The 27,582-nt window shown below is 39.9% G+C and overlaps 1 protein-coding gene across 5 annotated transcripts in view; it reads right to left on the bottom strand.

The window, feature by feature from the left end:
• PJA2 (praja ring finger 2, E3 ubiquitin protein ligase) overlaps nucleotides 1–27,294 on the bottom strand; it is a 30,772-nt gene extending 3,478 nt beyond the window's left edge. The window contains exons 1-6 of one of the 5 annotated variants that reach the window (XM_014951448.1): nucleotides 27,239–27,294; nucleotides 12,319–12,516; nucleotides 9,104–10,160; nucleotides 7,920–8,102; nucleotides 6,308–6,493; nucleotides 3,997–4,108 (exon numbers count right to left, since the gene is read on the bottom strand). In XM_014951448.1, coding sequence (XP_014806934.1) covers nucleotides 3,997–4,108; nucleotides 6,308–6,493; nucleotides 7,920–8,102; nucleotides 9,104–10,160; nucleotides 12,319–12,514 — 1,734 coding nt within the window. In that variant the 5' untranslated portion in view covers nucleotides 12,515–12,516; nucleotides 27,239–27,294. Of the gene's footprint in view, nucleotides 1–3,996; nucleotides 4,109–6,307; nucleotides 6,494–7,919; nucleotides 8,103–9,103; nucleotides 10,161–12,318; nucleotides 12,517–26,083; nucleotides 26,344–26,479; nucleotides 26,606–26,882; nucleotides 26,907–27,238 lie in introns of those variants that run through there. The other 4 variants (XM_014951449.1, XM_014951447.1, XM_014951450.1 and 1 more) reach the window with 4 other exon arrangements.
• Between the last annotated feature and the right edge of the window lie 288 nt (nucleotides 27,295–27,582).

Genomic DNA, 27,582 nt, shown 5'->3' with positions numbered 1-27,582 from the left:
TCCTTCCTCTTATTACTTGTGCAACTGCTTACTGCTCCACATACCATAAACAAAATGCTGGACATTGTTAAAGACAGGTTTGCTACAGTCTAGAGGGATCTGAGCTCCTCACATCTCTGAATCAGCACAGGAAATACTCATAAATGAAGTCACCGATGCTGCAGAAACAGCCAACCTGTTCTATACTGCTAATGAAGTAAACCAAAACCTCCCAGTTAAGTAATTTCTTTAAAACAAATGGAAGTACGCACGATTTATTTTTTTTACAAGTTATTACGTTTAGGATCCCAGAGCCTTATAGAACATAGCTTTTTAAAAAAACATTTAATATATTCATTACTTCTCCTCTCAAATGTCACAATTAATTGGGACAGATGTCCCCCAACCCCAATTAAGATACACTTCAATTTTGGATGCATTATCATGTCACATCCCGTTCAAGTGTTTCATAGCTACAGTAAATTAGTTTGCTGGATAGAGAATTTTTTGGAAAATTTTCTGAGCTATAATAGACTCTTGTAATAAATCATGTTGTTTAGGTGAAAAATATCTGCCTAATGAATCTACTATTTTAGAAAAGAGAATTTTGGGAAATTTAAGAAAGTACATTAAGTAAATTAGTAACAAAATGAATAAAGTCATAGCCATTAGACAGATTATTAATGATGTTGTAATCAATCCAAACCCAATCTGTTCATCAAATCAGAGTGTACTTAAAGCCAGTCAAAGATCAGAATTCTCCACTACAAAACTTCTGGTGCAAAAACGCATATTACCAGGAAGCAGATGGGTTATTTTTTAAACTCGAAGAAAATGCAGAGGTATGTTGCACCCATAAGGTAGAATCAGACTAAGTGAGATTTAAGTAACAGCTGTTTTCCCTAAAGCCAGATCTAAATAATACTGAAATAGTATAACTGACAACAAATAGCCTGTTAGAAAGCTGAGTATAAATATACAGATATTATGTAATTGCAAAGTGGCAAATTAGCTTGGGGTACAGTTTTCCAAACAGAAAGAAAACAGGCAATACAAAGCAGTAAGATCTGGATGGCAAGAACAAAAGTTGTAGACCAAGCATGGGAGGTATTTGGTGAATCTGAAATCTAATCATCCTGCAGAAAAAATGACTAGCAAAACCAGAATAAGCCCTGAGCTCCAAAATAAGACGACAGTGTCTAGAACAGATGAAATCATTCCCTTTACTCTTGGGGAAAGAGATGAGGAGCGTAAAACACCAATCACAAGGAAGACAGACAAGTAGCTTCAACTCTTATTTCTCTCAAAGAGCTTTCAAGCCTGGTCACTTTGTGAGGGGTATCTTAGTAACACAGGTCAGTGATGTCTAACTGCATATATATATCAAGTACGGAGTTGCAACTACACAACAAAAATTGTCATCATATTACAGACATTGTCTATATAGCTTATAAATGGAAAATCAAAAATTGCATTTTCTAGCAGAAAGCAGAGACATTTTCAGAAATCTCTTACCCAAACTTGAAAAGTTAACTCAGTTTGGTCTTTGCATCCCAATAGAAACCTCTTTTTAAATTTTTTTTCCCTTAAATGTTTTATGTCATATTTTAGATATCTGAGCAAGCACTGTGACCACAGTACCAAAGAGAAGGAAAAGGCTTTGTAACATTGAGATACTTACTGTTCCAATCAAAGATTTTACATTTTTAAATTTTGTGGAACACACTTCTACATACTCATCTACAATTGACTGACAACCAGGAAAGCTGTGTTTAAAGGCAGTTCTTAGCATCCTTCCAGGATGTTTAGTTTATGTTAATCCAGTCAGGGACAGGGTGATAAAATATTTTAAGAGATTACACTGGACTGGCCTTTTGCAAGTCCTCGTTTCTAGAAAGCAGAAAACATTGTATCCCAATCCTGTCTGCATCTTACTCTGGTCATTAAAAGATTAATTCTGGATAAGCAGACATTACAGAGGCTTCTTTTGCTCACTTTTTCCTCAAATTCCAGAAATACTTGCAATATTGCTTAAGAGAAATGTTGAACAGTTCGGAGTAATCCTTGCTCTTATTTTCTGAAAAATTTTAGTAGCCATTTCCATACTGGAAAGAGGTGCTCTGTGTGTTCTGCTTGAGATTTGGAGGAAATACTCATAATTTTTATCAAAACCAGTGTGGTCCATTTAGTCACAGCCAATACAGCTGCTCCTTTGATTAGTCTGTTACCAGCTGACTCATTCAGATTATGCCAGGCTTCTACACCAACTGTAAAATTTCAGTCATCTAAGTGCTAATTTCAAGCCCTAACACTATTTAAGAGAATTAGCTTTCTCTCTTGTCCAACATCCACAGTGACCTGCACCACAGGTACCAGAGAGTAACTACCTTTTTAGTCGTCTACCTGCTTGCCAAGTGTGTTCAATGACACTGCACTCCTGGTGACACTAACATAATTACAGCATCTTCTCAGCCAGCCATGCACATAGCCACCTAGGATTGCTTTTACAGGTCAGCCTGACAAGAGTGCACACGCTTCTTCTGACAGTAACTAGGGAACTGTTGTTACACAGTAATGAGAAAGAAAACCTCAGGGCCATAATAACCTCAGTCTCTTCTTTAAGTGTTAACATATAGATTAAAAAAGGAAAAGACAGGATTAGTTTCTCCTCTCTATACAGATCGTCTTGCTTTGGTGCAAAGGAGGGGGTCAGCTACTTCTGTAGTTCTGTCCTTTTTGATGTAGTGAAAACCAGCAGCTATGAAAAAGACAAGGAATTTTCTCTGCACAAGTTCAAAATACTGCTTTTAGAGTAAGGATATCAACAGACCTCCTACACACTAATAAGCAGTTCTGAAGTATCTCCAGATGAGTAGTGGTAACAAGATCCTACACAGCTGGAGAAGACCCTATATTACTTGATCACAAATAATGCTGACCTCCCACATACCATGGGGGATGCACAATACCTGGAAATTGAATGACTGCCAGCTTCAGGGAATAACCCTTCCACCCCCTTGGAAAATCCTCACGAAGTTTATTCACAAACTCATTTATTTTTCTCACATCCATAGAAAAAAAATCTACAATTGTTCCAATGACTGTCAGCTTCAGAAAGCCTTTTAAAGCACCCTTGGTGTTCTCTCTGCAAGCATGCTATGACTTAGTCTGCCCTGTTCACCCCTTTTAACTAAAAGCTTGGAGTCAAACTGCCCCTTGACGCCCCTAAACTTATGTCACACTCAATTTAATTGTTGTAATATCACATTATATGTCTACACATCATTTAACTCTTATTTTGACAAATACCCTGAAAGGAAGACTTCTGGCAGTGCAAGAATTGTCACATTGCATCCAAGTGAATTTCAGCTGGCTCCATATTCACTCTGACAGTGACAAACATCATGTAACACAGAAGACAAAGATCATAACTGTGCTGGTTCTTGAGAACAAATGCTCTGGTTTATGCAAAGCTAGATAGATTAAATGAGATTAGAACAAGGTAAAGATAAAATGTTTTTTTGCTTTTGGGTGGTTTGATGTTTTGTTTGCTTTTTTTTAAATTTAAAACGAGTGGACTTAAAGTAGTCAAATAGAGAAAAGTCTGCTATAGAGGAACAAAGGTATGAGACGTTCAACTATACTCTTGCAAAAAAAATGCTGCAACAATCCACAGGCACAGATCCAGTTATGAACTTCCCTTCGTTATGCATGGAATTCAGCAATATTCTTTAGAATAGTTTAGATAGCATATGTTTATACTACTAGAAATCAGTATTTTTTTCCTTTAAGAGAAAATAAATACATACTCTAAAAGGAGCAGCACTATGACTTCTTGACTAAATTTGAGAGATTCCAACATTTACTTTCAAGCTTGCAGACCTGAAAGTTCAAGCTGAAACAGGTAAGTATCTTTTCCTTGATTCTCCTGATTTTCAGATTATGCTGTAAAACACTTGAGTAATAAAAACTTGTCACAAGATCACTGATATAATACCAGCAAGAATATTTTAATACCTCCATAGCTTGTTGTAAGCGTCCCTCTAGTGCCATAAATGCGAGAAACTGAGGATCCATATAAGGAATGGCTTGAGCAAGCCCTAGGCCATCTCCAAACTCATCAAGTATTCTGAAAAACATGAGTCAGGAAACATGTTATTCATTTCAAAGTAAACAGTAATAACATCAGGGCTGGGTACAAATTACTGCACAATACCAATTAACAACTGTGTGTATACACTCATGAGGGGGTTGTGTTGTGTTGACCTTGGCTGGCTTACCAGATACCCACCCAGCTGCTCTCTCACTCCACCACCTCAACTGGATGGGGGCATAAATAAGACTGAAAGCTCATGCGTCAAGATAAAGACAGCAAGATCACTCATCAATCACCATCCCAGGCAAAACAGACTCAACATAAGGGAAAACTTTAATTTAACCAGAAGGTTGAACCAGATGATCTTCTGAGGTCCTTTCCAATCTGGGCTGTTCTAGGATTCTATGAATTTATTTCCAATAAAAATGGATTTGGATGGTGAGAAACAAATACAAAAACTAAACCACCTTCCCAGGCTCAACTTAACTCCTGCATTCCTGACTCCTCTATGTCACCCTACCCCGAGCAGTGTAAAGGGACAGGGAATGCAGACTGTGGTCAGTCCATGGCAGTGACTCCCTGCCACTCCTTCCTGCTCACACTGTTCCCTCACTCCAGTGTGCGGTGCCTCCCATGGGCTGCAGTCCTTCAGGATAAACTTGCTCCTGAGTGGGTCCTTCCCACTAGCTGCACTTCTTCACTACCTGCTCCAGTGTGGGCTTTTCACAGGCACAGTTCCTTCAGCAAATACCTTCCTGCTCCACCTTGTTCTTCTCCAGGGGCTGCAGGGGAATCTCTCCTCAAGCACCTAGAGCACCTCCTCCCCCTTCTTCTCTGAACTCGGTGTCTGCAGCTTTGTTTCTCACATCATCCTCACTCATCTCTACTCTGTTGCATTTTTTAACCCTTAAAATATACTCTGCCACCCTGCAGTGGGCCTGCTGGAGCCAGCTCTGTCCCACACAGGGCAGCCTCGAGGCCACCCTGCAGCCCCTACTGCCAGCACCTGCTCCCAGGACAGTGGTACAACTCTAGACAATATAGACATCAGAAGAACATGATGGGAGCTTTCACTGCTGGCTTCCGAGTAAAAGGACATATAGTTCAGGTAAAAAAAAGAAATCTTTGTCAGTTAGGTTGACGGTTGGACAAGATGATCTTTGAGGTCCCTTCCAACCTAGAAGGTTCTGTATGCTATTAAGCTCGTTTTACAACTAGCATTCAGATTTTGATCACATTGTGTGTCATGGTTCATAGCATGGCAGCTGCTTTGAGTTCTATTTTCAACATTCAGAGACTAAATATTAGAAGAGACATAAGACAGATCATGTACAGATATGTATATGCTTAATAGACAAAATTTAACAGACTACTAGAGAAGCATCTTCCTTCCTATTCTGAGTAATTAGAAAGCTGACCAAGGCTAAATTCCAACACTTGAACAGTTTTGTCCATATCCTACAATTCCTTTGCTAGCTTGCTGCCTGGCACTGCCCCATTTGTCCTTGTTGTGCTTTTTCACAATATAACTTCACAAAGAGGAAATACCAGTGTTCCTGGCATATCTACCCTGTAGTTTATAATATTTTTAATAAGCACAAGAGAGCAAGCATTAAATCTCTCACAGAAAGCATTCTGTCTAGCTCACTCTTTAAAACAAAGGCACTACACTATTCTAGGATTAGGCTCTGTAAATGGCTAGGATCACCTTCTTGGTATTTGCAGACTTTTTGTAATAAATATATTGCACTGTTCTTCAGTATTCTAGTGACAGAAAATTGAGTGAAGAACTCAAAATTATGATAATATTAGGTAAGTGCATGGCATTTCAAAGAGATAAAATAAGCATCTAACTTATACCAGATGCAAAAGAGAAAAAGACCAATTATAGAACTGCACTGACTTGAATGCTGATTACATTCATATTGCTTTACTTTTGTTACACTTCCACTACACCTACCATCTTGAAAATTAATTGAAAAAGTACACCCATCCCTTGAATATTTAGCACACCACAATTTTCTCAGATCAGTCTGATTTAGCAAATCTACATTCTCGCTCTCTTTAGAGGAAACGTAGCCCTTCACCTGCCATAAGCCTTTAAACTCAGGTTATCAGCCTTTGAAACAAGTGCATATGGATAGCCATGAGTATTTTTGATATCTTACATTAAAAAAAAAAGTAGTGACTACAAACTGCTGAAATTAATGCAGGAATCTGTCAAAGACATACCTCCACTCCACATCCAGGTCTTCACTCACACTGGAGTCATCCTCAAGGTTGTTATTTCCATCCAACAGGAAGAACGCAGGATGCACAAAATCACTAACTGGATCATTTTCCTCATCACTGCTGCTTTCTACTTCATTTTGGTACTGTAACCAAGGAATCTCTCCTTCCTCCAATATTGTCTGTTCCCTTCAAAGACATAAATGAAAAGCTAAAACTAAAAATCTAGCAGAACTTAAAAACACATGCAAGTAACAAAAGCTACACATTACAACAGCTGCAGCTGCATTTTTCTCAAGACTGCAGCCTCAGTTTAGGAATTTATTATTTGCTGTACAAAACAAGAAACTCCCATTGGTATCGGCCCCAGACTCAGAATCTAGTAACACCCATGATTCTATCACAAAATTATTCATATAATGCTCAAGGCCAGCAGTACAACAAGTAGCTTGCTTTACATTTCTCCTAGCACAGGCAGTATTCCTGGCAGGGCTAGTAAATTTGGGACTAAAGATTTTCTTGTTCATCTACAAGGTCCTAAAGCCACTAAAAAGAAAGGCTCTCTTGACACACTGGAACAGCCTTCATGGGGAAACTTGGCCTGAATGCAAAGAGATATTATTTGCAAGAGAAGCTACCTGCAAAAGGAGAAAGGTTCCTCTCATTTCTGGAATTTCTAGAGGAGCACAAGTCACCTGGATGTTTAAAGCCATAAGGACGCAGGACCCCTTTCCTTATCAAAGGGCAAATAAACAGGAAACATGTAAAAAAGGGTATATTTGCAGGCTGTTCACATCAAAGAAAGCTAAAGAGTACACGGGTCCGTTGTTGTTCTGAAACAGATGAGTTTTCATAATGTTTTTATAAAGCCATGCAAATTCTCCAAACCTCAAGAGACAGCCATATTAAAAAAGCAGCAGCAGAGACTTTGACTGCTTGGTAATAGATACTGTCTACTTAAGAGTAGAAGCAGCTAAAAGAACACTTAGACATGGCTTGTTGCTTTATAAAGACCCAAATTAAGAATATAAGGTCAACAGTAGATGCTTACAAACTGAATTTTCCTTGGTTAGTTATACCTACAAATTTTGACTTACAAAGGCCGACACGTTTTATAAACTACTGAATGACTGAAAAAATAAGTTCCCAGCAAGCAAGTAGTTCAAGCTTACATTAATCACTGATAGACCTGCAGAAATGAAAAGGAACAGTGGAATACAAGAAGCAAAAAAGTGAAGACATAAACAACTGCTTTTCAATGAGTACTAAGTGGTATCAGATCATGCTTATGTAAAATATATGTGTTTAAAAAGCTAGATTAGGCATTTAATTATAAAGTCCATACATCCAGCCCATTGTCCTTATTGACACTACAAATCAATACCCTCTCATTTCTGAATCTTTCATAAAATAGAATTGTTTGTGACATGCCATTTTTTCCCCCAATTTGAAATACATATGACTACCCAGATTATTTTGATGTAGGCAGGTGATTATCACTAACACAGTAACAGGTTTTAGAATTGGTGTTATTCTGTGTAGTGTCACATGGATACCTTGTTACCGCTGATGTCAGAACTTACAGGAGTTTTTAGCTAACAAAATAAAACCATACCCTCTTTGGGAACAGACGTCTGTGTTCTCTTCTACACCACTGCTGCTGCTCTGCACTTCAGGGTCACAGTCCTCCTTGCCTGGGACAGTCTCCCAGCTCTCATCACTTGAAGACTGGTCCTTTTCTGTAGCAGTAAAATAGCTAGGCACAGTTGTAGACCATTCTCCATCACTCCATTCTGAACTGCAATTTAAACAAGGCAATGGGGTGTGAATTTAAACACTGCTTTAGGGGAAAGAAAAACACAAACATGTTGTAGTTTCCTATTTTTCTATGAACCCTGCTTTCAATATACAGTATTCGTTCTAGCAGAAACTCATCTTGTACTATTCAGAGATGTATTAAGGCAAGTACATAAAGAGCTGATTAAAAAAATCAGTTCCTAAGAAAGAATTTTTCCCATCCCACTTCATGAAAAGGTTCTTTTCTTCCCTCTCCAGATTTTCAGGGTTCATAAAACAACTCAGGAATACTATACACGTCTTTGTCCTAGCACATAAAGACAGCAGCAGTGACACTGAGAACACCAATGGTTGCTTAACAAACATTAAGCAATGTTGGCCTTACCGCTCAGCCGAACAAAATTTAAAATAAAAGCTCTCACAAATCTCTAAACCATAAACAATGGTCATTTTTTAAAAATCATTCAAAGATACAATGGATGCCTTACAGTAAATTATATAATCCACTAGCCCAAACAGCTAAATGGCGGGAGTTTTTCAAAGAGAATTTTCTCAGCCACCCCATATGAAATGGCAGTTAAATAACAAGTTGTGGGCAGATTAAGCAAAATAGCTATGTTAGTAGAATCTTGAGAAGGATAAACTTATCTACAGCTACATTTGGACATTTGGTAATGCCCCTTAAGCAGTTCACTCAATAGTAACAGTGACACCTACGAAAATTCAAAGTATAGTCAACTAGCTATGTCACTTCAAAAATTTACAGAAATCTAATAAATATGTGAACAGCAAGCATGCTTAATAGAGTGCATTTTACACAGCAATCCACAACACACACAGCTCAGTTTTCAATCTGCCAAACTCAGTATGTCTATGTGTATCAATGTTATCTGACCATATTCTGAAATCACTTGAGTTTTTGTCCCATTAACTAACAAATTATTCAGATTTGCACATTGTTTACACAGAAGATTCAATACTAACACAGGAATGAAATTTTACCTGTCTTCATCATTGTGGGACATTGAGGAGTGTCTCGTGCAGTCTTCAAAATCATCCCAGACAGTGCTATCTAGCACTTTTTTTTCTTCTTGAGCTGCTGCATTTTTCCTTATTATTTCTGTGTTCTTTTGATGACCTTCATATTCTCTTGAGTCAAAGTATATATCAGAACTCATCTCTCTGCTATTTTTCAAGGCATGCTCAGCATGGCCTTGCTGGATTTCATCAACTTCATCTCTTCTCCAAGAATCACTTTCCTCTTTATTGTCTTTAGGGAGAAACTTCTCTCTCTCCAACTGGTTAGCATTATTTGGTCTTCTTATTTTAGGTCTCACTACTAGCTCAGTTGAGTTTTCTCGGTCAGTCCTTCCACCATTGACATTTAATTCATTAGCAATTGTTATAGGGGTTCTGATTCCAACATCCACTGTATTTTTTATCTGTTGCATTTCACAATTGGCACCACTCAAGTTACTATTCAGTATAGCTTGATCTTCAGCAGAAGAATTAAATGTCCTGTTGTCTGGACACGCCAAGCCTGAATCTATGCTAAAATATCTCATTAAATGCATTGGTCCCGCTTCTTCACAACATTCTGTAGAAACACTGTGATTGAGAGCAGACAGTCGGGACTGTAAGTCAGTAAAAGACTCTATGTTTTTTTCTAACTCAGAAAACATGTTATCTAGTGTTCCCTGAAATACACTGTCTGCTTCTCTTGCCAAAGAAAATTTGTCCTGAGCATCATCTTCCTCTCCATCACTGCTATCTGGCTCGTAAGAGTCAATGTTTACAAAAGCAATTCCATTCTGACCATTCAAATCATTATGCCCTCCAGATGCATATTCTGTAAGGTCCTCAGAATTTTCATAAGGATTCATAAAGTTCCCTGAGATTTTGTTGCCTTCCAGACCATAAGAGAATAGAGAAAATGGTGACATGTTCGCTTCAAAAGTTCGGCTTGATACATTTTGGGCAATGGGTTCTCCAGTTCCAATATTTTCTAATGCAGGCTCATCCAATAAATCAGGAGAAAACTGAACCGTCGAATTGGAACCTTTACAGAAAGTTGTAAGAAAGAATGCATTGGAATAATCAAAAACAATTGAAATATTCTCATCTACAACAGCTGCTCATGAAGAAGAAAGGATAGTTCACTAGGGCTGCAGCGCAATTGATAGACAGAAATATTTACCAGAGATGCAGTCACTCTTCATTAATAAATTTATACTTCACTTATATAAACTAAGCATATAGAAATAGACTTAAATGATACAATTTCAGCTATCCTGCTCACAAAAAGCACAAGTATTAAAGGAATATGTGCATAAGCAGCATTTTTACATTGTTTATGGAAAGGGAAAATTTAAGATGAGGAAGATACCTGAAAAAAAAACACTAGAAGATTAAAAAAGCTGCAACATTTCTTTCCATAATTTAAAAATTGGACTATCCATCCATTAACTGGCTAAATTGTGCCTCCTGCCACACTCAGATAAAGGCATTTATTGCTACTATAAATTACATACTAATAGCACTGTATTTTCTACATGCAGCTGTAAGTGCAACTCCTCATAAGGAGAAAATAACAGCAGGGATGAATGTGGAATTACAGTTAGTAGTTACCATCATCACAAATTCAGTTTGGTTATATTACACTTGAACACCTCTTGCATAAAGAGACAATAAATATCAAACCCAGCAGCAAGAGTTAGGGAAGGTAAAAACATGTATACTGCTACTACAGAATTAATGCTTAGTTGAAGTCACTTGTAAACTCAAAACCAAGGCAATACCCAAACTATTTTTGAACATACAATGGCTTGCATGACTTCATGAGAGTACTTTAAGTTTCCAAATTTCTAGTGACTTAACTATAAGAAAAAAAAAGTGAGACTTGCATGGTTAGTTGAACAGATTCCCTAGCATGTTACTTTAAAAACACATAGAGGTAGGAAAAAAACATGTAAAGTTAGTGTTCCAGGGTGAAATAAACTAAATAGATAATCCATGCCTAGGTTGGTGAATTCATGGCAATGAAGTCTTGCGAAAGCTGTGCTTCTGATCACTGGGAGCCTGGCTTGCAGGAAGCAATGCTGTAACATTAAATTTTATCCAACTGAAATCTTGAAGCTCCTTCACAAAATTGCTAACAGCTGAGGCTGGCAGGCAGCATCCTCTGGACATGTTACAGTCCACCCTTCTTGCTCAAGCAGAGTCACCTATAGTAAGTTACCAAGGATCAAGTCCAGTCAGATTAAAAAATTTCCAAGAGTATCTCCTTCCACCCATCTTCCACAATTGCTTAGATGTATATAGGACATCAAGCCAATTAGCAAGAAAATATGCAGCATATTTTAGGTAGCACCCACCCATCAAAAAATAAGTATCAGCTGGGTTAAATGTAACCTAGTTGAGGTAAGCAAAATAAATCTACATCACATAACAGTCTCCAAGAACAATGGTATATGACAACGTTAATGTAACAGTATGGTATTATTAAAAAAATTAGAAGGAAAAGGCAGTTGCACAACAGTCTACAAAGAAAGGAGAAAAAATACTCCTTGGAAGATCTAAGACTATATCAAACATTTTTTTAGCAGAAAACCTTATACACTCAAGTACATGGGATATGTTTCTAACCCAACAAGCCATTTTGTATTTCTCTACAAAATTACTATTCAGATACTAAAGTCACAAAAGACATTTTGGGAAATACTAAAGTTCAACATCCATTAAACAAGAAAGGGAAATGGTCTGACAGGTATAAACAAATAAGGAGAACCTCTGAAGATGTTTTATAGGCTTAAACTAATTTCCACCGTAACTACACTAAAATTGACAAAGACAGAACAACCTGGTCCATGATACATCAAATACTTCACAGCCTAGTTCCAAATAGGTTAGAATAGGTATTTTCTTCCAAGTGTGATAATAATTTGAATTATAGCGTTATGGCTATCTAGTTGGTTAGAATGAATTAACTCACTCAAGAATGCACTTCTTCAGGTGAAGTTAAAGAGCCTAAAATAGACTATATGTTAATTCACCTTCATGATATTTTCATTCTATAAAGACATATGAAAAGTACTTTACACGTATTATTTAAGTGGTTACTGTTTTCCCTTAACATTTCTCTATGTGCCTTTTCCCTCGACCCACACACACCCCAGTTCGCAGTTAAATGGCACATACACACAGATACATGCACTTACATAAAGAATTCTCTCTCTGAACATCCTCCCATTCTAATCGTTCACAGTCTTCATGTTGATGTTCATCTCCGTCTTGGCTATTCAAAGATGGTCTAAAACCAACATAGGCATGTCGTCTTCCGTATCTTCTACCTGTAGCAGTCTGATACCCTCCTGCTGGTTTGGGCCAGGCAGGTTTGCCAGCTTCTTGACCCATTGCTACATGAGATTATGGAGGAAAGGAAGAGACAGAGAGACTGTATTAGACAACAGTATGTATTTATAATTTCCCTCTTCCTCAGCACTTCGATATATGTTTTTTTTTTTCAGCAAGAAATTTCCCATTTCTCTGAAGTCTTAAGCTTCACTTACAATACAATTATTAAGAACCTGAAGTACCCTGGGCACATATGTTATGAATGCACATAACACAAGTTTTCATCTGCATCAAATAATATTGACAAACACCAATATTGCCCCCATCTTAATATGTCTGCAGTAAACAACAGAATCTTTGTTACAAAATATTTAAAACTCAAGCCCAGATTTTACATGACTTTTTTTTGAATGTGATACACTTCTGCACATAGCTCTGACACAACACATGCCAGCTTGCAAAAAACATTTGTAAGCACTCTCATGGAAAAAGCCTTCAGTTAATGCAGCACAATTCAGACAGCCCTAGCTAGCTTATCTCTGTGACAGAAAAGGAACAACTAAACAAATCACACCTTCTAAAACAAGAGTCCCAAAGAGATATCTTTATTCCTTACACTAGGCAGTATGTTGGGGCATGGCCATACAACACAATTGCCCTCATATGGCTCCTATTATTATAGCAGTATTCCCTATTAACGGATCTTAATGCTTTTACTGAGAAAATATGGGATAAGTAGTACAAGGAAACTTGAAAACTGGTGGAGAAAAGCTGCCAACATTGTAACGAAGAAAGATCTTAATACAGCAGTAGTATAAAACATTAATCTAGCAAAAGTGTCCACATCCAAAGGCTGTTGCTTGTACAAGTGCGATTAGACATTCAGTATTTCAGATGGTCAGTGTCTTTTTCATGTTGCTCTAGGTCACTTTTAATCTTTACTAAACATGGCATGAACATAGCTTCTCTGTTCTTGAAACTCAAACTAAAAAGGTGACTTTACAGTCTGGAAAGATAGAGTTTGTAAACTTTAACACAGAGTTTTCTGAATTTCAGAAAAATAAAGCTTTTTTCCTTCCCGGCTGTTAAACTCTTCATTACCTTCAAAAAGAGACTATCTACATGCAAAGATACTATTTATTAGCAATTATTTTATGCAACTTTGTGTAGTATAGCCACTAGTAAGGCTGATACTTGCAGTATGTAGACTGTTAAAAGATATGACTGCACACATGTACTAACTATCAAACAGTCCAAGCAGATTTGTGTTGTTTTGCTTTTTTCCTGTGTTTGTGTTTTTAACTAGATTCACTGTTGAAGCTGTTATTTTCCTAGGACTAACATACAGGAAACTAACTCTGTTGCTGCCTATCTAATAAATCATGAAAAATAAAATGCAAGGGAGAAAAAGATATACTTTTCTTGGGGCTGCACTCTTAGAAATCACAATTCCTTAAAAGCTTTAATGTAGCATGAAGAAGAAAGCAAACTATTGTAAACTATAGTTTCCAGTAGAAACTAGTCTTAAGAGATTCAGACACACAACATTCTACAAGGTTTTGGTATACAATTGTCAGCATGGCAATTCTGGTAACAATTCCTAGCAATCTGCACTTCAGTCAAATCTCTGTGGAAAAAATCCAAATATTTTCTGCCTGACCTTCCCTACCAAAAAAAACAACAAAACAAACAAAAAAAAAAGAAAACAGGACAGAAACTTTAGTACGATGACAGTGGAAGATTCAGGGCCTCAGAAAAAACCCACAAGTTCCAGGAAGAGAAAAATAACCACTGTCAGCCTGACATGGAAAAAATTAAGTTTGGAGTAAACCAAAATTAGACTCTCAATAGAACACCTGTCACAAGAGTATAAAATATTACTGTTTCATTCCCAGGGAAATTGACAGCAACAGTGAAGATCCCTGCAGTGCTTAAAAGGCAAATATTTACAATTGAATTGCTTAAAATTGCAACATTTAAGCAAAATATGGTATAAGGAGTCATTCATCTAACATTATCAGCTTCATTTTTTGTTATCTTTAGCTAATTCTAAGAAACATTTGCTACAAAAATGTTGTGCTATAGCTCACCACATTTTATCTATGTCTCTAAATCTCCCTTAAATAATGTAATCTTAGTCATGTCTTCTTTCCAGCCTCCTCCCACACTTGAAATCTCTCCAACCACAGCCCAATTCCATGAACACTGCATCAGTCCAAACAGGTCCATCACCAGCTGCAATATGGTGATGCTGCTTATTCCTACATACCTGAGTGAGAATTCAGTTGAACCTTTGCAGAAAGAATTAGCAAGTATCAGAGGCCTTTTTCTCATTTCTCTACAAAACTCTATGTAGTTTGATAACATATAGTCTCCCTTGAAAATATTTTCAGGGCAGGGTCCAACCCTGCCCATCCCACATGAGCAACAGAAGCTGAAATAGTCAATTCATCATTAACTATACAACTCTTGCAATCCTTCAAAAGATGTAAACTCTCTACCATTTTTGCCGAAAAAAGTCTCTGCAACCAATGCAAGAAAAAGTGGACACTTGATTTTCTTATTAATTAGTCAACCAGTTAGTATCCTTAAGTCAACAAGTAAGCCACATTTATTAAAGCAAGCTCTGACAATTCTTAAATTTTTTACTGGTTATAACATGCCTGGTTAGCAAACTGCCAGAGGAAGCTGACAATAAGCAGCCAAATCCAAACTTGCAGAGCAGAATACAACATTTAGATTAGATAATCAACATAGCAACACAGAAATCTGCCCTCAAACATGGCAATACCAGTGGTCAAACCAAAAAAAAGGTAAAAATACAACATAACTGCCCTAGTCTTAATTTTAGTTTGTCCTCTCAAACATCAGCATTATTCAAAATCAGATGTCCACTCAAGAGAGTCAGACTCTGAATGCAAATGTTTTATTTTTTAAAATTGATTTTCACAGCATGCAAAAATCTTTAAAGCTGGGTGCAATGTACATTTTTTGTTCTACTCACTCTGTATGCAAGAGAATTACTTCATCTTGTATTCAGTTTTTAAAAGATACATCATGCAGTTATTTTTCTGCCCTTGGAAAGATTTAGTGGATCAATATAGTGATGCTTTCACTGTTTACTGAACATTTGGATGCCACATTTGGTTTACAGGAGAGGTTAACTTCTACTTAGATACAAAATAGCTCAAAATAAGAGCAGGAGACATACACTTACTTGCTTACAGGCCTAAAATGGCCAGCATTTAGGCATCTGAATCCAGAGACCAATTTACAAGAAACCCTTCAGGCAATTAAATTCCTGAGACACATAATATCCTCTGTCAGGTCCCTCTTCCAGGCTAACCCAACCTTAAAAGTGGGCATTGCTCTATGCTCTTTCAGAAGCTCAGTTTAGTAGTCTGTTCAAAACACATTCAACACCTGCTGACAAGACAATTCTGCAGAGCTCACCAGTCCTAGAGATGCAACACACCAGTGACCCAATAACCAAGGCAGGAGAAACAGACTATTTATTCACTTCAAGCTAAAGATGTTTATACACACATCTCCAATCTTTCAAAAGGGTACTACAGTCACCTGAATTTCTCAAAGGATCACCAGCAGCTGTCATAAAGCAGAACAGCATTTCAGATTACCAGAGCTCAATTTTAAAAACAAAATAAACCAAACCCAGAAGAGGAAACTCTTCTAAAACACAGAGTTCACAAACAGGTAGGTCCAGCCTTTTTCAGGCACTGCCTTAATCACTGATGCAGAGCAGCATACTTCACTTCTGCAAACACTACACTGAGGACTCCACTTCCTAGAGCCAACAAACTACAGGCTGTAACACAGAAAGCCTGAGAATGTAGACCCAATCCATCTGACTCACATAAGCAACTTGTCCTCTCCTGCAAAAACCCCACTGGTTTTTCAGAAGTAACACAATGTTCAAGGTTAACTGTAGATGTATATACACGTGTTCACAATCTAGCATTGTAACTTGAGCAGACAGAAATGATCCATCCACTTGACCACAATCCTACATAGAAATCTCAGACCATTCTGATTTAGAGGCAGATTTAGGACCGCTGGAGTCTCACGCTCAGCCACATGCTCCAACAGGATCCCAGTCCTCAGCCACTGAAACCCAGCTACCTCCCTTTAATCTTCTCCCCATTACCTTTTCTTGTCCCCCTATCCTCTCAACTCTCTCACATCCTGCACACTAGGGTGAAAAAAAAAAAAGAGAAGCAGCTTCCTAGGATCAAGGAGTGCATGTTCTACATCCACCACAGTACCTAAACAAATCACCAAGGCCCCTGCAGATGTAGGATGCCAATTGTGGCACACGCCTATTTCCTGAACAGGGTGACCTCAGCTGCTGCAGAGGCAGGTAGACTGGTCTTACTGGTGACTCCCAGAACTGCTGTCATGGCACCACTTTATTGGAGCAGAGTCTAGTCCATAAAAGCAATGGTAAAAACAATAAAATATGCATAAGAAATTGCAGTTCATCTAAAGCAGTTCAGATATTTGAACAAAGTCTTGCCTTTTCCCCAAGAGCTGAAATACTAAAACCCTTCCCTTACTTACCTAGCAATTTTTGTAGTTTAAAGAGAAGGTACTGGAGTTTGGTAATTCCCACTGAAAAAAAATACATCCCATAACCCTAGAAACCTCACAAGGACATTTTCAGTTAAGTAGTCCATCAAATTTACCTGGATCTTGTTTTCACCCAATTACATCCAATTTTATTTCTTTCACACATACAGTCATCTCCTAGGCCTATTATATACCTCACATAGGAAAACAAAATTAGGATGCATGGCATGCGGGGGTGGGGGGCAGGAAGCAGCAGTCCCAAAGGGGATGCATTTTCTGCTGCAGAAGGTATTTACTTATTTAAGTAGCTTTCTTTTTTTTTTAATATATGCAAAGTGAGCTTCAAATATCCCTCTAAGTAGTATTTTTCAATCTTTTAATAACGCATACTAAATTTAATAACTCATATTTCCCAGCATTCTTTAAAAACTTGCATACATATTCTAGCCTCAATCTTACCAATATTCTTTCTTCCTTTTACATCTATGAATTACAGAAACCCTTTTCTTCCACAATGCAAGAACAGGATTTCACATTCAAGGTTTGAAAAGGGAATGCATGTAATACTAACACAACTACTGTTTTCTAGGTTACTGTCTTTAAAAAAAAAAAAAGAAAATCTGCATTTACTCCCAGAAGTATATGAATGCATTTGGCTCTCAAACAGGTGTATCTTAAAAAAACTCACTCTTGACACCCTCTCCCTTACCTGACTAGTTCTGAACCATAATGAAAGCATATCCTTGATCAACTCAGATAAAAGTTGCAGCTAAAAATAGTCCCTTTATCTTTTAAACTGTATTATGCAATATTCTTTATCTGTAACCAATACTTTACATCTCTTTCTTTCCAGAAGTTATTGAAAGCTTCCAAAAGCAGATTAAGAAGAAATGTGAATTAGAATGGATAATTTTCAGTTTTCTAAGCACCACTGCTTAGGATGGTGGAGAGATTACTCCGTTTCAGTTAACAAGAGAAAGGCATGGAACAATCCCAAAAAAGGAAAGAAATATTAGAGTAACTTGAACCAACATATTACTGTCACAATTTCTCTCTTGCCACTATAGGCAGATTAACACTGAAATTCTTTAAACATTTTATTATGCTACAAGCTTCAAACTACCTACACTAGCAAATTTCCATCCAAAACAATGAATATTCACTTAGAACCTACCTTCACTGTCCGGTGCTTATCTAAGCCTCAGAAAGTCATATGTCTAACCCCAGTAGACAGTTAAGAACCACACAGCCACTCACTCATTACCCCAGTAAGTGGGACGGGGGAGAGAATTATAAGAGTAAAAGTGAGAAAATTTGTGGGCTGAGATAAAAACAGTTTAAATTCATTTCTTTTATTGGCTGCGGTGACACCGCATGGTCCCAGGTATCCCTTTGGTCAGTTTCAGTCAGGTGTCCCAGCTGTGCTCCCTCAACTCCTTGTGCACCCCCAGCCTCCTCACTGGCAGGACGCAGTGAGAAGTGGAGGAGAGCTTGGCTTCCCAAGCACTGCTCAGCAAGAACTAAAACATCCCTCTGTAATCAACACTGTTCCCAGAAGAAAACACAAAACACTGCCCCATAGAAGCTACTATGAAGAAATGTAAATCTATCCCAGCCAAAACCAGTACACCATATAAGGAAAAACTAAATGTAAAGGATCAGATTTATTCATCCAAAAGTTCTTTCTTCAGAGTACTTGGTTTAGGCTGCTTTCTAGGATATTTAAGAACACAGTAGTGATTATTTCCATAAGCAGTATCAGTTCAGCTGCATGTACACTGAAAAACAGAATATGCTTCTGGGATTCATTTTTCAGGCATTAATTATTGTCTTTTCATTGACCTTCCAGGTCATTGTGCAGTTTCCTTAGAGCTATAGATTCCACTAAATCAATGTTTTTACTTAGTATAGATTCTTCTCTTTGCGTAAGGCTGAAAGTAGCCTGTGGTCCAAGTTCAGTAAGCTGGCAGGCTGGTCTACCACTGAATTCACTTTAAACGAAAATAAAACTGGGTTTTTTACCTCCCAGATTACAGAAATTGATTATTTTGTTAAAGACTGAAACAGCAGCTGGCTGCATCTTTAAACAGATTGACAAGTTTATGTCTCTGGAATCTCAATAGTGCAAAGGATCCTTTCCACAAACACAAATCAGGAATTTGTTTCCACTATGGGCCTAACTTTGGAAATACAGCACAGGCAATTAAAGATATCTGAACACCTTTGTGAGTAAACAAAATGCTTATTGTCACCTCACCCACTGTAATGACAAAAATAATTCTGCATTTAACACTGTTTAGAGAGCTAATGAAAATATTAATCACAGCAAATTTATATTTTTTTGAACTTCAAAAACACTGCTGGGCTTTTCACACTTAACTTGGTAAGTTACTGAAAATGAGACTCAAAAGTTAAAAGGTAAAGGAATCTGGAGGAAAGGGGAAAGTAAAAATAAGAGGAAATGTGGAGCACAGGTTATTTTCTCCTCTCTTCCTGGTTGCAGGCAGCAACATTGGAAGAAACAGACAATAGACAAGCCCATGGCTCCAAGGCTGGGGTCACCTCTACAATTTGGGGGTTTCTGATAACGGGATGGTCTACACAGCACCAGGCTTGCTGGCATCACATGGGATTCACCTTCCTGAAAGGCATAATAGGGTCTTTGCTCACAAGCTAGCAGGGCTCATTGTCAGAGCTTTAAACTAGACTTGAAGGGGGAGAGGGGCAATATCAGGCTTGCCCCTGACAAGCTGTGGACAGGATGCTAGCAAGGGCTCTCTGCCTGTTGCTCCAAGATGTGCTGGGTGCAGTGAAGCACACTTGAAGTCTTCCAGAGATTAGCTATGGGGTCCTCTAAAAAAGGTGACACAGCTGACAGCCCAGCTGTCACAGCATGGGCAACAAGCAGCAAGAGCTGGAAGCCATCATGTGCTTGAAAGCTACAACCTGGTTGCCATTACTGAAATCTGGTGGGATGAACCCCATGAGTAGAGCCCTGCTATCAATGGCTAGAGGCTGCTCAGAGGGGAGAGGTGAAGAAGGAGGGGCAGGTGGGTTGCCCTCTGCATCAAGAAATGGATAGTGTGATGAGCTGTCTCTGAAGAATAACCACGAGCAGGTTTAAACCTTATGGATAAGAATAAGAGAAAAGAAAAATTTTGCCAGACTGAAGGGTACAGCTGCTGGCACTATAGAAACAATAGTGAATTCAAGTATATGCAGAAAAGTCTAAATTGTTGCTCTACATAAAATGCATTAGATATATTCACAGGGCAATTACTATTTAGTTAAGTCATGAAGAAAAATAGAGATAACTAACTTGCTTCAAGTCCAGAACTCTGTTTACAAGTGAAGCCCAGTCATGTACATGTGTTTGAATGGGTTAGTTGCTACAAACCATTACCTTGATAGAGTTCCTTTCTATCCTTAGACATCCTTCTAGAGTTCAAGATCCTGCACAGTTTCTATTCCTTCACACAGGCTCTTCTGACCAACTTGGGTGCACAGAATCCCTCTACACATGTCTGCCATCTGTTCACTTCAGCCAAGGAGCCAGGGTTAGGTTGGCCTGCTCTAATGCAGCTTCAGCTGCAGTTATAACAGTTGCCTGTAAATTGGACTGAGTGAGCTTACTCAGCTTTATCAAATCCCCTTCTTTGAAGATCTAATTCTCTCTGGGTTTGTTTAAAGCTCAGCAGATAGTTGCATTAGCACAGCTGAGGTGGTAGAACCAAACCAGCTTGAGGCAGGAATTGCTACACAAACTCTGCTGCCGAAGCCCCTGCATCCCTAAGCCACAGACCCACTCTTCAGCAGGCACTGGTCTGTAACCATTCCAGTGGGGATTTTCAAGTGTCCTCTAACCACCTAGCTGTTCCAACATTTACTCAGCTTCTGCATTATTTCCAGTTTATTCACATTGACTTGCTTCCATTTTAGCCCATGTCTTTACTTTCCTACATAAAACTAAGTAGTTCAAATGCATCACTTTCTTCTTCCTTGACTTTGACTCAACCCTGACTTTGTGGTAAGCCAGAGCTGGCAGTTGGTAGGACACATTTGTGTGTTTACCAATAACTGCTTTTCCAGTTTTTATCCTGATTAATAGCTTGAGCAGAAATTCCACATTAAATCTTTCCTCTCTCGAGTTGAGATTAAGTAACTGAAGTACTAAAAGCTTTTCAAGATAAGGACAGTGTATGCGTCATGTACTAACCAATTAAGAACAAGTCCCATCCTCCCTTAGAAAGTCAGCCTTACAACTTTCAGAATAAGAAGCCTAACTTTGCCAGTAGCCCCTGTAGTGATGGGCCCACTATTATGGGCTGCTAATCATCAGCTGAAAATGCATCTCTGTCCTTCCCCAATATCACAAGTTTTCATATTCTAAATATGTGATCTAAACTAAGGGCACAGAAGTAGTAATTTTAACCTCCTGCTTTTCAGAAGATATCCAGAAATTCAGCCCTTATTTTTAATAAAAGGTGTACTGGTAGTCTGTCTCCTTCTCTCCCTCCCACTCAAATTACTCATCAACTAAAGAAAAAAGACAAAACCAAACGCCCCATATCTGTCCTCTCTTTTTCCTTTGCCTACAAGTTTTGCATCTTGCACTCCTATTTCAGTTCCAAGTTTCCTAAGGGAGGAAGCATCTCTCTATATGTAGAGCTGGAAGACAGCAAATAGAAGCCAGCACTAAAAACACCAAAACTTTTCTATAGTTTAGGCAGACAAGATTTACTTTTACTTTTGTCATTGCAGATGACCTCAACATACTTTAAAAAGTTACAACAGTCACTTCCTTTCTCCTTGATAAAAACAGTAAGTAAAAGATGACAGGAGAATCCCAAATTGGAAGTTCAGGTGCTCAAAACTCTTACATGATGGAGATATAATTCAGCAAGCTATCAGACGCAAAGACCTATTTTTGCAGTGTTATCTTTCACCTTATATACCTGTCTTTATTAAAGCAAAGTTAACCCAAATCAGGTAATGAATCCTTATTCACTACCAGAAGTACTGAAAGTCATTTTTTGGAATTAATTTTTTTCCATGAAGAACAGAGAAAACCCACCACTTTAAACTCTTTCTTCGCCTTTCATGGACAGAATTCTGTATCTTGGATACAAGGGTAACAAAAGCCTCTGATGCAATCGACTGATAGGAGAGCCCACCTGAAGTCAGTCGGGCCTTCAAAACTTTCAAATTGTAGGAACAATGTGAGGTGATTCTAACATACCTGTGAAGAATGTGAGATCGTTCTCAGAGAGGCGCAGGATATTATTGTCAGGTAGGAATAAACTACTGAGCAAACTACCAAAGTTGGAATAATTGGCATTGTGCAGCTAAGCAGAAGGACAGCAGAGGATTACAGGGGACCACAAGTTTCACACAAGTCAATACTTCTCCCCGTTTCGGCAAACAGCAACATATGGAGCTGTATTAGAGTGAAGGCTACAAGACAGGAAAAGTAACCCTTCTGTCCTGATCAATGCTGTTAAAATCAGACCTAGCGCTCTCCATATAGTTTTAAGTATCATACTTCAAAAAAGATCACTCTCAAATGGCAGCAAGGAAGATTTCCCTGACACTTGCAAACAACATATGGAAGCGACATAAGGGAAATGTTTCTACCAGTATGAATATCATGTCACTTAAACAGATTGCCTGGGGAGACTGAAGAATATCAATCAGCAATGCAGCCCAGAGAGAGGGATTCAAACAAACATCTACTGAAGAGTCACTGTGAGGAAAGGCTGGGAAAGAGGAAAAGCCTTAGTGTTTGAGGTGCCTACCAGCCCCATCACCATTTCCCTAACATATCCTTCCAGAATTTCAGATACTTATTCTGTTCCAGCTCTGGAATCACAATCATACATAACTATGTTAGGGTGGAGGGGAAAATCTGTGTGTGTTTTTCCCCAAGCTCCTGGTGTGTAGACTAAGATAACACCCTACAATGTTACTCCTAAGCAGTATTTGCTTGCTTTCACATAACTTGGAAGATAAATCACAATTTCTCTACTGATCTATTTCTCCATTGCTTTTACACACTTTTTTCTTTTTAAAGAATTTTCTAAAAGGTCACAAAATTGATATGTTGTTCTTTGAAATCACACCAATTTTACTGGGTGGAGTATAAATACTTGATTTTTTTTGTCATCTCCTTTTAAAAACAACCACTTTTCACATAAAGCACCTTATTACCATCTTGGAAACATATTACACATCCATTACCAAGGAGCCAGTTTTAATAAAATATTGTTGCAGATTCCTGACTCTGAAAGCTGCTCAAAATCTTACATGTGGTGGTTTTTTTTTTTTTAAGCTGTCACCAAGCTACAAATGTCTTGGTCACCAAACTTGTGATGAAAACACACCTATTTAAGATACAAAGTTGACTACAAAGTTACTAAAATAGAAGGTGGGTTTTGCTATTGTTTTAAAACTATTTGGGTTATGCAAACTTATCTCTTGATTGTTTCAGAAGTTTCACCTTTGACACCAAGCTGACCGGGTAGGATACTTTGGTGCAACTGATTATCACTAATCTCTCAAGCAATCACCCACAAGCCACCCTCAAGATCAGAACAATTTCTCTGTATTCTACTTTTCTACAGTGTCAACTAGTTGCATCATTTCATACGCAAATCAGTGATCACCTTGGATTTTCTCTCCCCAGCTTAGCATCTAGCTGGAAAGACACTGACAATATTACAGCAATACATGAAAACCACAGGGGATTTTAACATGTGAACAACTGCAAACTTTTCAGGTCACATTTTAATAATTATAAGCACATATGGAAGGACACACACATATGTGCCAGCTGGAATTCTCTCTGCTTCCACAGTCACATATTTAGTTATCTGAAATGCTATAAAAGTGTCCAGTATCAAAATACCCCACTTGAAGTTAAACAAGTTTGAAAAGCTGTTTTAAAACTATTCAGAATGATTAACACCATTGGCAGCAGAATTTCTAAGTATTTTTTCCCTCTGTGACACATAAGTATTTAGCAATTTACATGTCAATCCATTCTGTCACACTTGCAAAGTATTCCACTCATTAATAAAAGCTTGTTAATAATTACCTGTGTTTCCCATATAAATAAGTTATACCCCTGCTCCACAAATACCAGAAATCAGCCAGCCAGGCATGGCTAGTAAGAGAAGTGAGGTTCCTTCAAGACATACTGTATTTCACACTTTAACACCTCAATACATTTCAGGATACCGCTGTGATAAACAGCATGAAGTGTGTTTCATTCAAGCTCAGGCTATCAAAACCACAGAAGTTCCAAACACTGGTTGAAAGTACCTTCCTAAATGCAAGTTAGCATGTTTTTTATTCAAAATATCACTTCTCCACAGATGCTCCAAATAAAAGGCCGAGGTTAGCCAGCATTCCCCTTCAAGTGATTTTGGCTTACCTATATTTATCCCACAAAGTTGTTTCTGTAACTCAAACATTGTTTCAAGGTATTAACTGAAGTTTTGAAATACATTTGCCAACTGAAACGAATGCAAAGTAGACCTTTGGGACCTGTCCAAATGCACTGCTAAGCATATAGATAAAAGACTCCTGAAGCATCATTATAACTCTGTGGTGGACTCTCAGACTCACAGCCCTATCCATAAAAATGCAGAGGGAATCATTAACATATCAGTGAATAAATGAATCAGAACAAAGTTGCTCCCCATACTTTGTTCAAAATACTATCCAGAAATACTAGGATAAACCACAAGTCAGGGACTGTCTGCCTTACATGTGCATTGTCCTCAGTACAATGGGATTCTGGCCTCTCGTGCTGTAAAGCACAGTAATACTTCATTTTATTCAAGACTTCCTGAGAGACCAAGAATCAAAACAAACAAGTCAAAGTACTATGGACCACAAAGCAGATGACGATGTAAAAATGGCAGCAATGCCATCTTAAATTCTTGATACAAATACCTGTAACAGTATTTGCTGAATTAATCCAATACATCATATGAATATTTCTCATCTGCTATTCTAAACTCCTTTTGCAGAAGTAAACATCCTCACAGGAGCAGCCAACTTAACAAGGTGATAATTCATAGGTCTTATTTTGATGAGGCTTTGATCTGTCAAGAACTTTTGCACACTACTGACAGTGCATTGCAATTCACTGAATTAGCAAAGGAAATAATAATAATAAAAAGGTATATTTCATTGAAGTTTTCTGATCATGCATTTTAATGCAACTTAAAAGTAACGATTTTTCTGAACAACATTTTTCACACATTTTCCTTTCTCTAATGGGTAAGAACGAGCAGGAAATCAATTCTGTGCAAGTCTGACTCTGCCACAAGTAAACTTATTTTATTACATATATTTGCCTACACAAGTTTAAATATGCATACTTCTCCTAAATGAGATTTACATCTATAAAGTATGTATTCTTGGTGATTTGTGCATTAACAGAAGACAGTACTAGTCTGACAACACTCTATGTCTACAGGGCATAATTTATTTTTTCTAAATACAGAGTAACAGAGTTTTCATCAAAAATTATTCCTCTAAAATGCTTAACTGTGTACACAACGTGCAAATCAAGAGCCACACTGAAAGAATGAAGTGTCTGAACATGTCAGAGCATAGAGAAAGAACACAAATGCAGTCTCTAAGCTTTCAAACACATCCTATGAAGTACTCAGCATCACAGTTGTAATACCAACTTTTTATACCTTTTAGTACTTTTGTGCATACAAATTCGCATGCTATGTAACCAATACATATTCTTCATAAGAGGTTTTAGTTCACCAGCAATGTGCAGCCAAGCATATCTGCAGCGCACAGTACTCTGAGGGAACGCAGCTCCACCGCTGCCAGCACAGCTGAAGATAAGCAGTTCAAGGTAACCTGCTAAAGGTGTAACACCAAAGCACACACAGGCAACACCCTCCGGGCTCTCATCCAGGGGCAAAACCCATCTTGAGCAGTGTAACTACAGGTTAATGCTTTTTTGCTCGTGTGTGGGGGAAACAAAAAAAAAAGGCACGTTTTCAGTTGATGCACCTTAACAAATCTCCTCTGGATTGCAGGCCCAAGGCACATTTCCTCCCGTCCCTGAATTCGGGGGTGGTTCTGCTCACAGGCGGCCCAGAGCACCTGTCCTCCAGCAGACAGGTAGCACAAATGCTCTGTAACCGAGTCCAAGCAATGTCAAGGGGCTCACTTTGGAAGTAAACCTTATCACGCCTCTTTTTACTGCGCCCGAGGAAGAGCCCAGCTGGCCGGGCTTGCTGCGCAGGCCGGGCACCCCAGGCCCGACATCGCCGACGGCTCTCCGGCCTCAGCGCCAGGCTTTCCCCCTCCGCCCCCCGCCCTGGGAGACTGAGTCACCGTCACAATGTTGTGGGGGAAACACCAAAAACAGGCAAACACACCACACCCCGCAAAAACAAAACCAACTTTGAACTGAAGGCCTGTCCGTGCCAGCTCTGTATCTGCGGGCCCCGCCGGCTTCCCCACGCCCACCGAGGGAGCCCCTCAAGCACGTCGGGCCACCACGGCCCGCTGCGCTGGACGGAGGGGGCGGCGGTGCCTCGCCTCGGCCTCTCCTCCCTCGGCCATAGCACCAGCCGGGCCGCCCCCGCCCCGCAGGCCTGGCCCCTGAGGGGAGGCCGTCGCTCCGCGGCCCAAGCGACCGCCCCGAGGGTTGAAGACGGCCGCGGCGCGGCCCTGCCTGGGCTCCACGACCGCCCTCCCTCCGCAACCCCAGGCCGCACGCAGAGCCCCAGGACTGAGCCGAGGCTGGCCCTGCCTCGACCCGCAGCCGCCGGGCCAGACCGAGCCGGGCCGGCCCCACACTCACCCCTCCCGAGCCCGGCTCGCCCACCTCCCCCTCAAGCACGTCGGGCCACCACGGCCCGCTGCGCTGGACGGAGGGGGCGGCGGTGCCTCGCCTCGGCCTCTCCTCCCTCGGCCATAGCACCAGCCGGGCCGCCCCCGCCCCGCAGGCCTGGCCCCTGAGGGGAGGCCGTCGCTCCGCGGCCCAAGCGACCGCCCCGAGGGTTGAAGACGGCCGCGGCGCGGCCCTGCCTGGGCTCCACGACCGCCCTCCCTCCGCAACCCCAGGCCGCACGCAGAGCCCCAGGACTGAGCCGAGGCTGGCCCTGCCTCGACCCGCAGCCGCCGGGCCAGACCGAGCCGGGCCGGCCCCACACTCACCCCTCCCGAGCCCGGCTCGCCCACCTCCCCGCTGCCACCGCCGGCCTGCCCGCGGCCGCCACTACAGCCAATCCTGACGCTCTGCAGCCTCCAGCGGCGGCCAATACATAGTCAGGGCCAGGGAGCAGCGACCAATCCCGGCCGAGGGGGCGGGAACGGAGGCAGCGGGCTCGCCCCGGCCACCCACAGAGGGGCGGGGCGGGGCAGGGTGGAGGCGGGGCGGCGGTGAGGAGCGGGGCGGGAGCCACAGCCCGGCCCGGCTGGGCAGCCCTTTCCCCAGCCCTCGGCCGGGAGGACCGGCCCCTCTGCCCTCGTGAGGGCTACGGTGCCGCCCGGAGGGTGGC

The sequence above is a fragment of the Calidris pugnax genome, unplaced genomic scaffold (assembly GCF_001431845.1).
Source record: "Calidris pugnax isolate Ruff unplaced genomic scaffold, ASM143184v1 scaffold148, whole genome shotgun sequence".
Classification (NCBI taxonomy): domain Eukaryota; kingdom Metazoa; phylum Chordata; class Aves; order Charadriiformes; family Scolopacidae; genus Calidris; species Calidris pugnax.
Note: the sequence above shows the minus strand (reverse complement) of the source record. Positions and strands in the feature narration are given on the sequence as shown.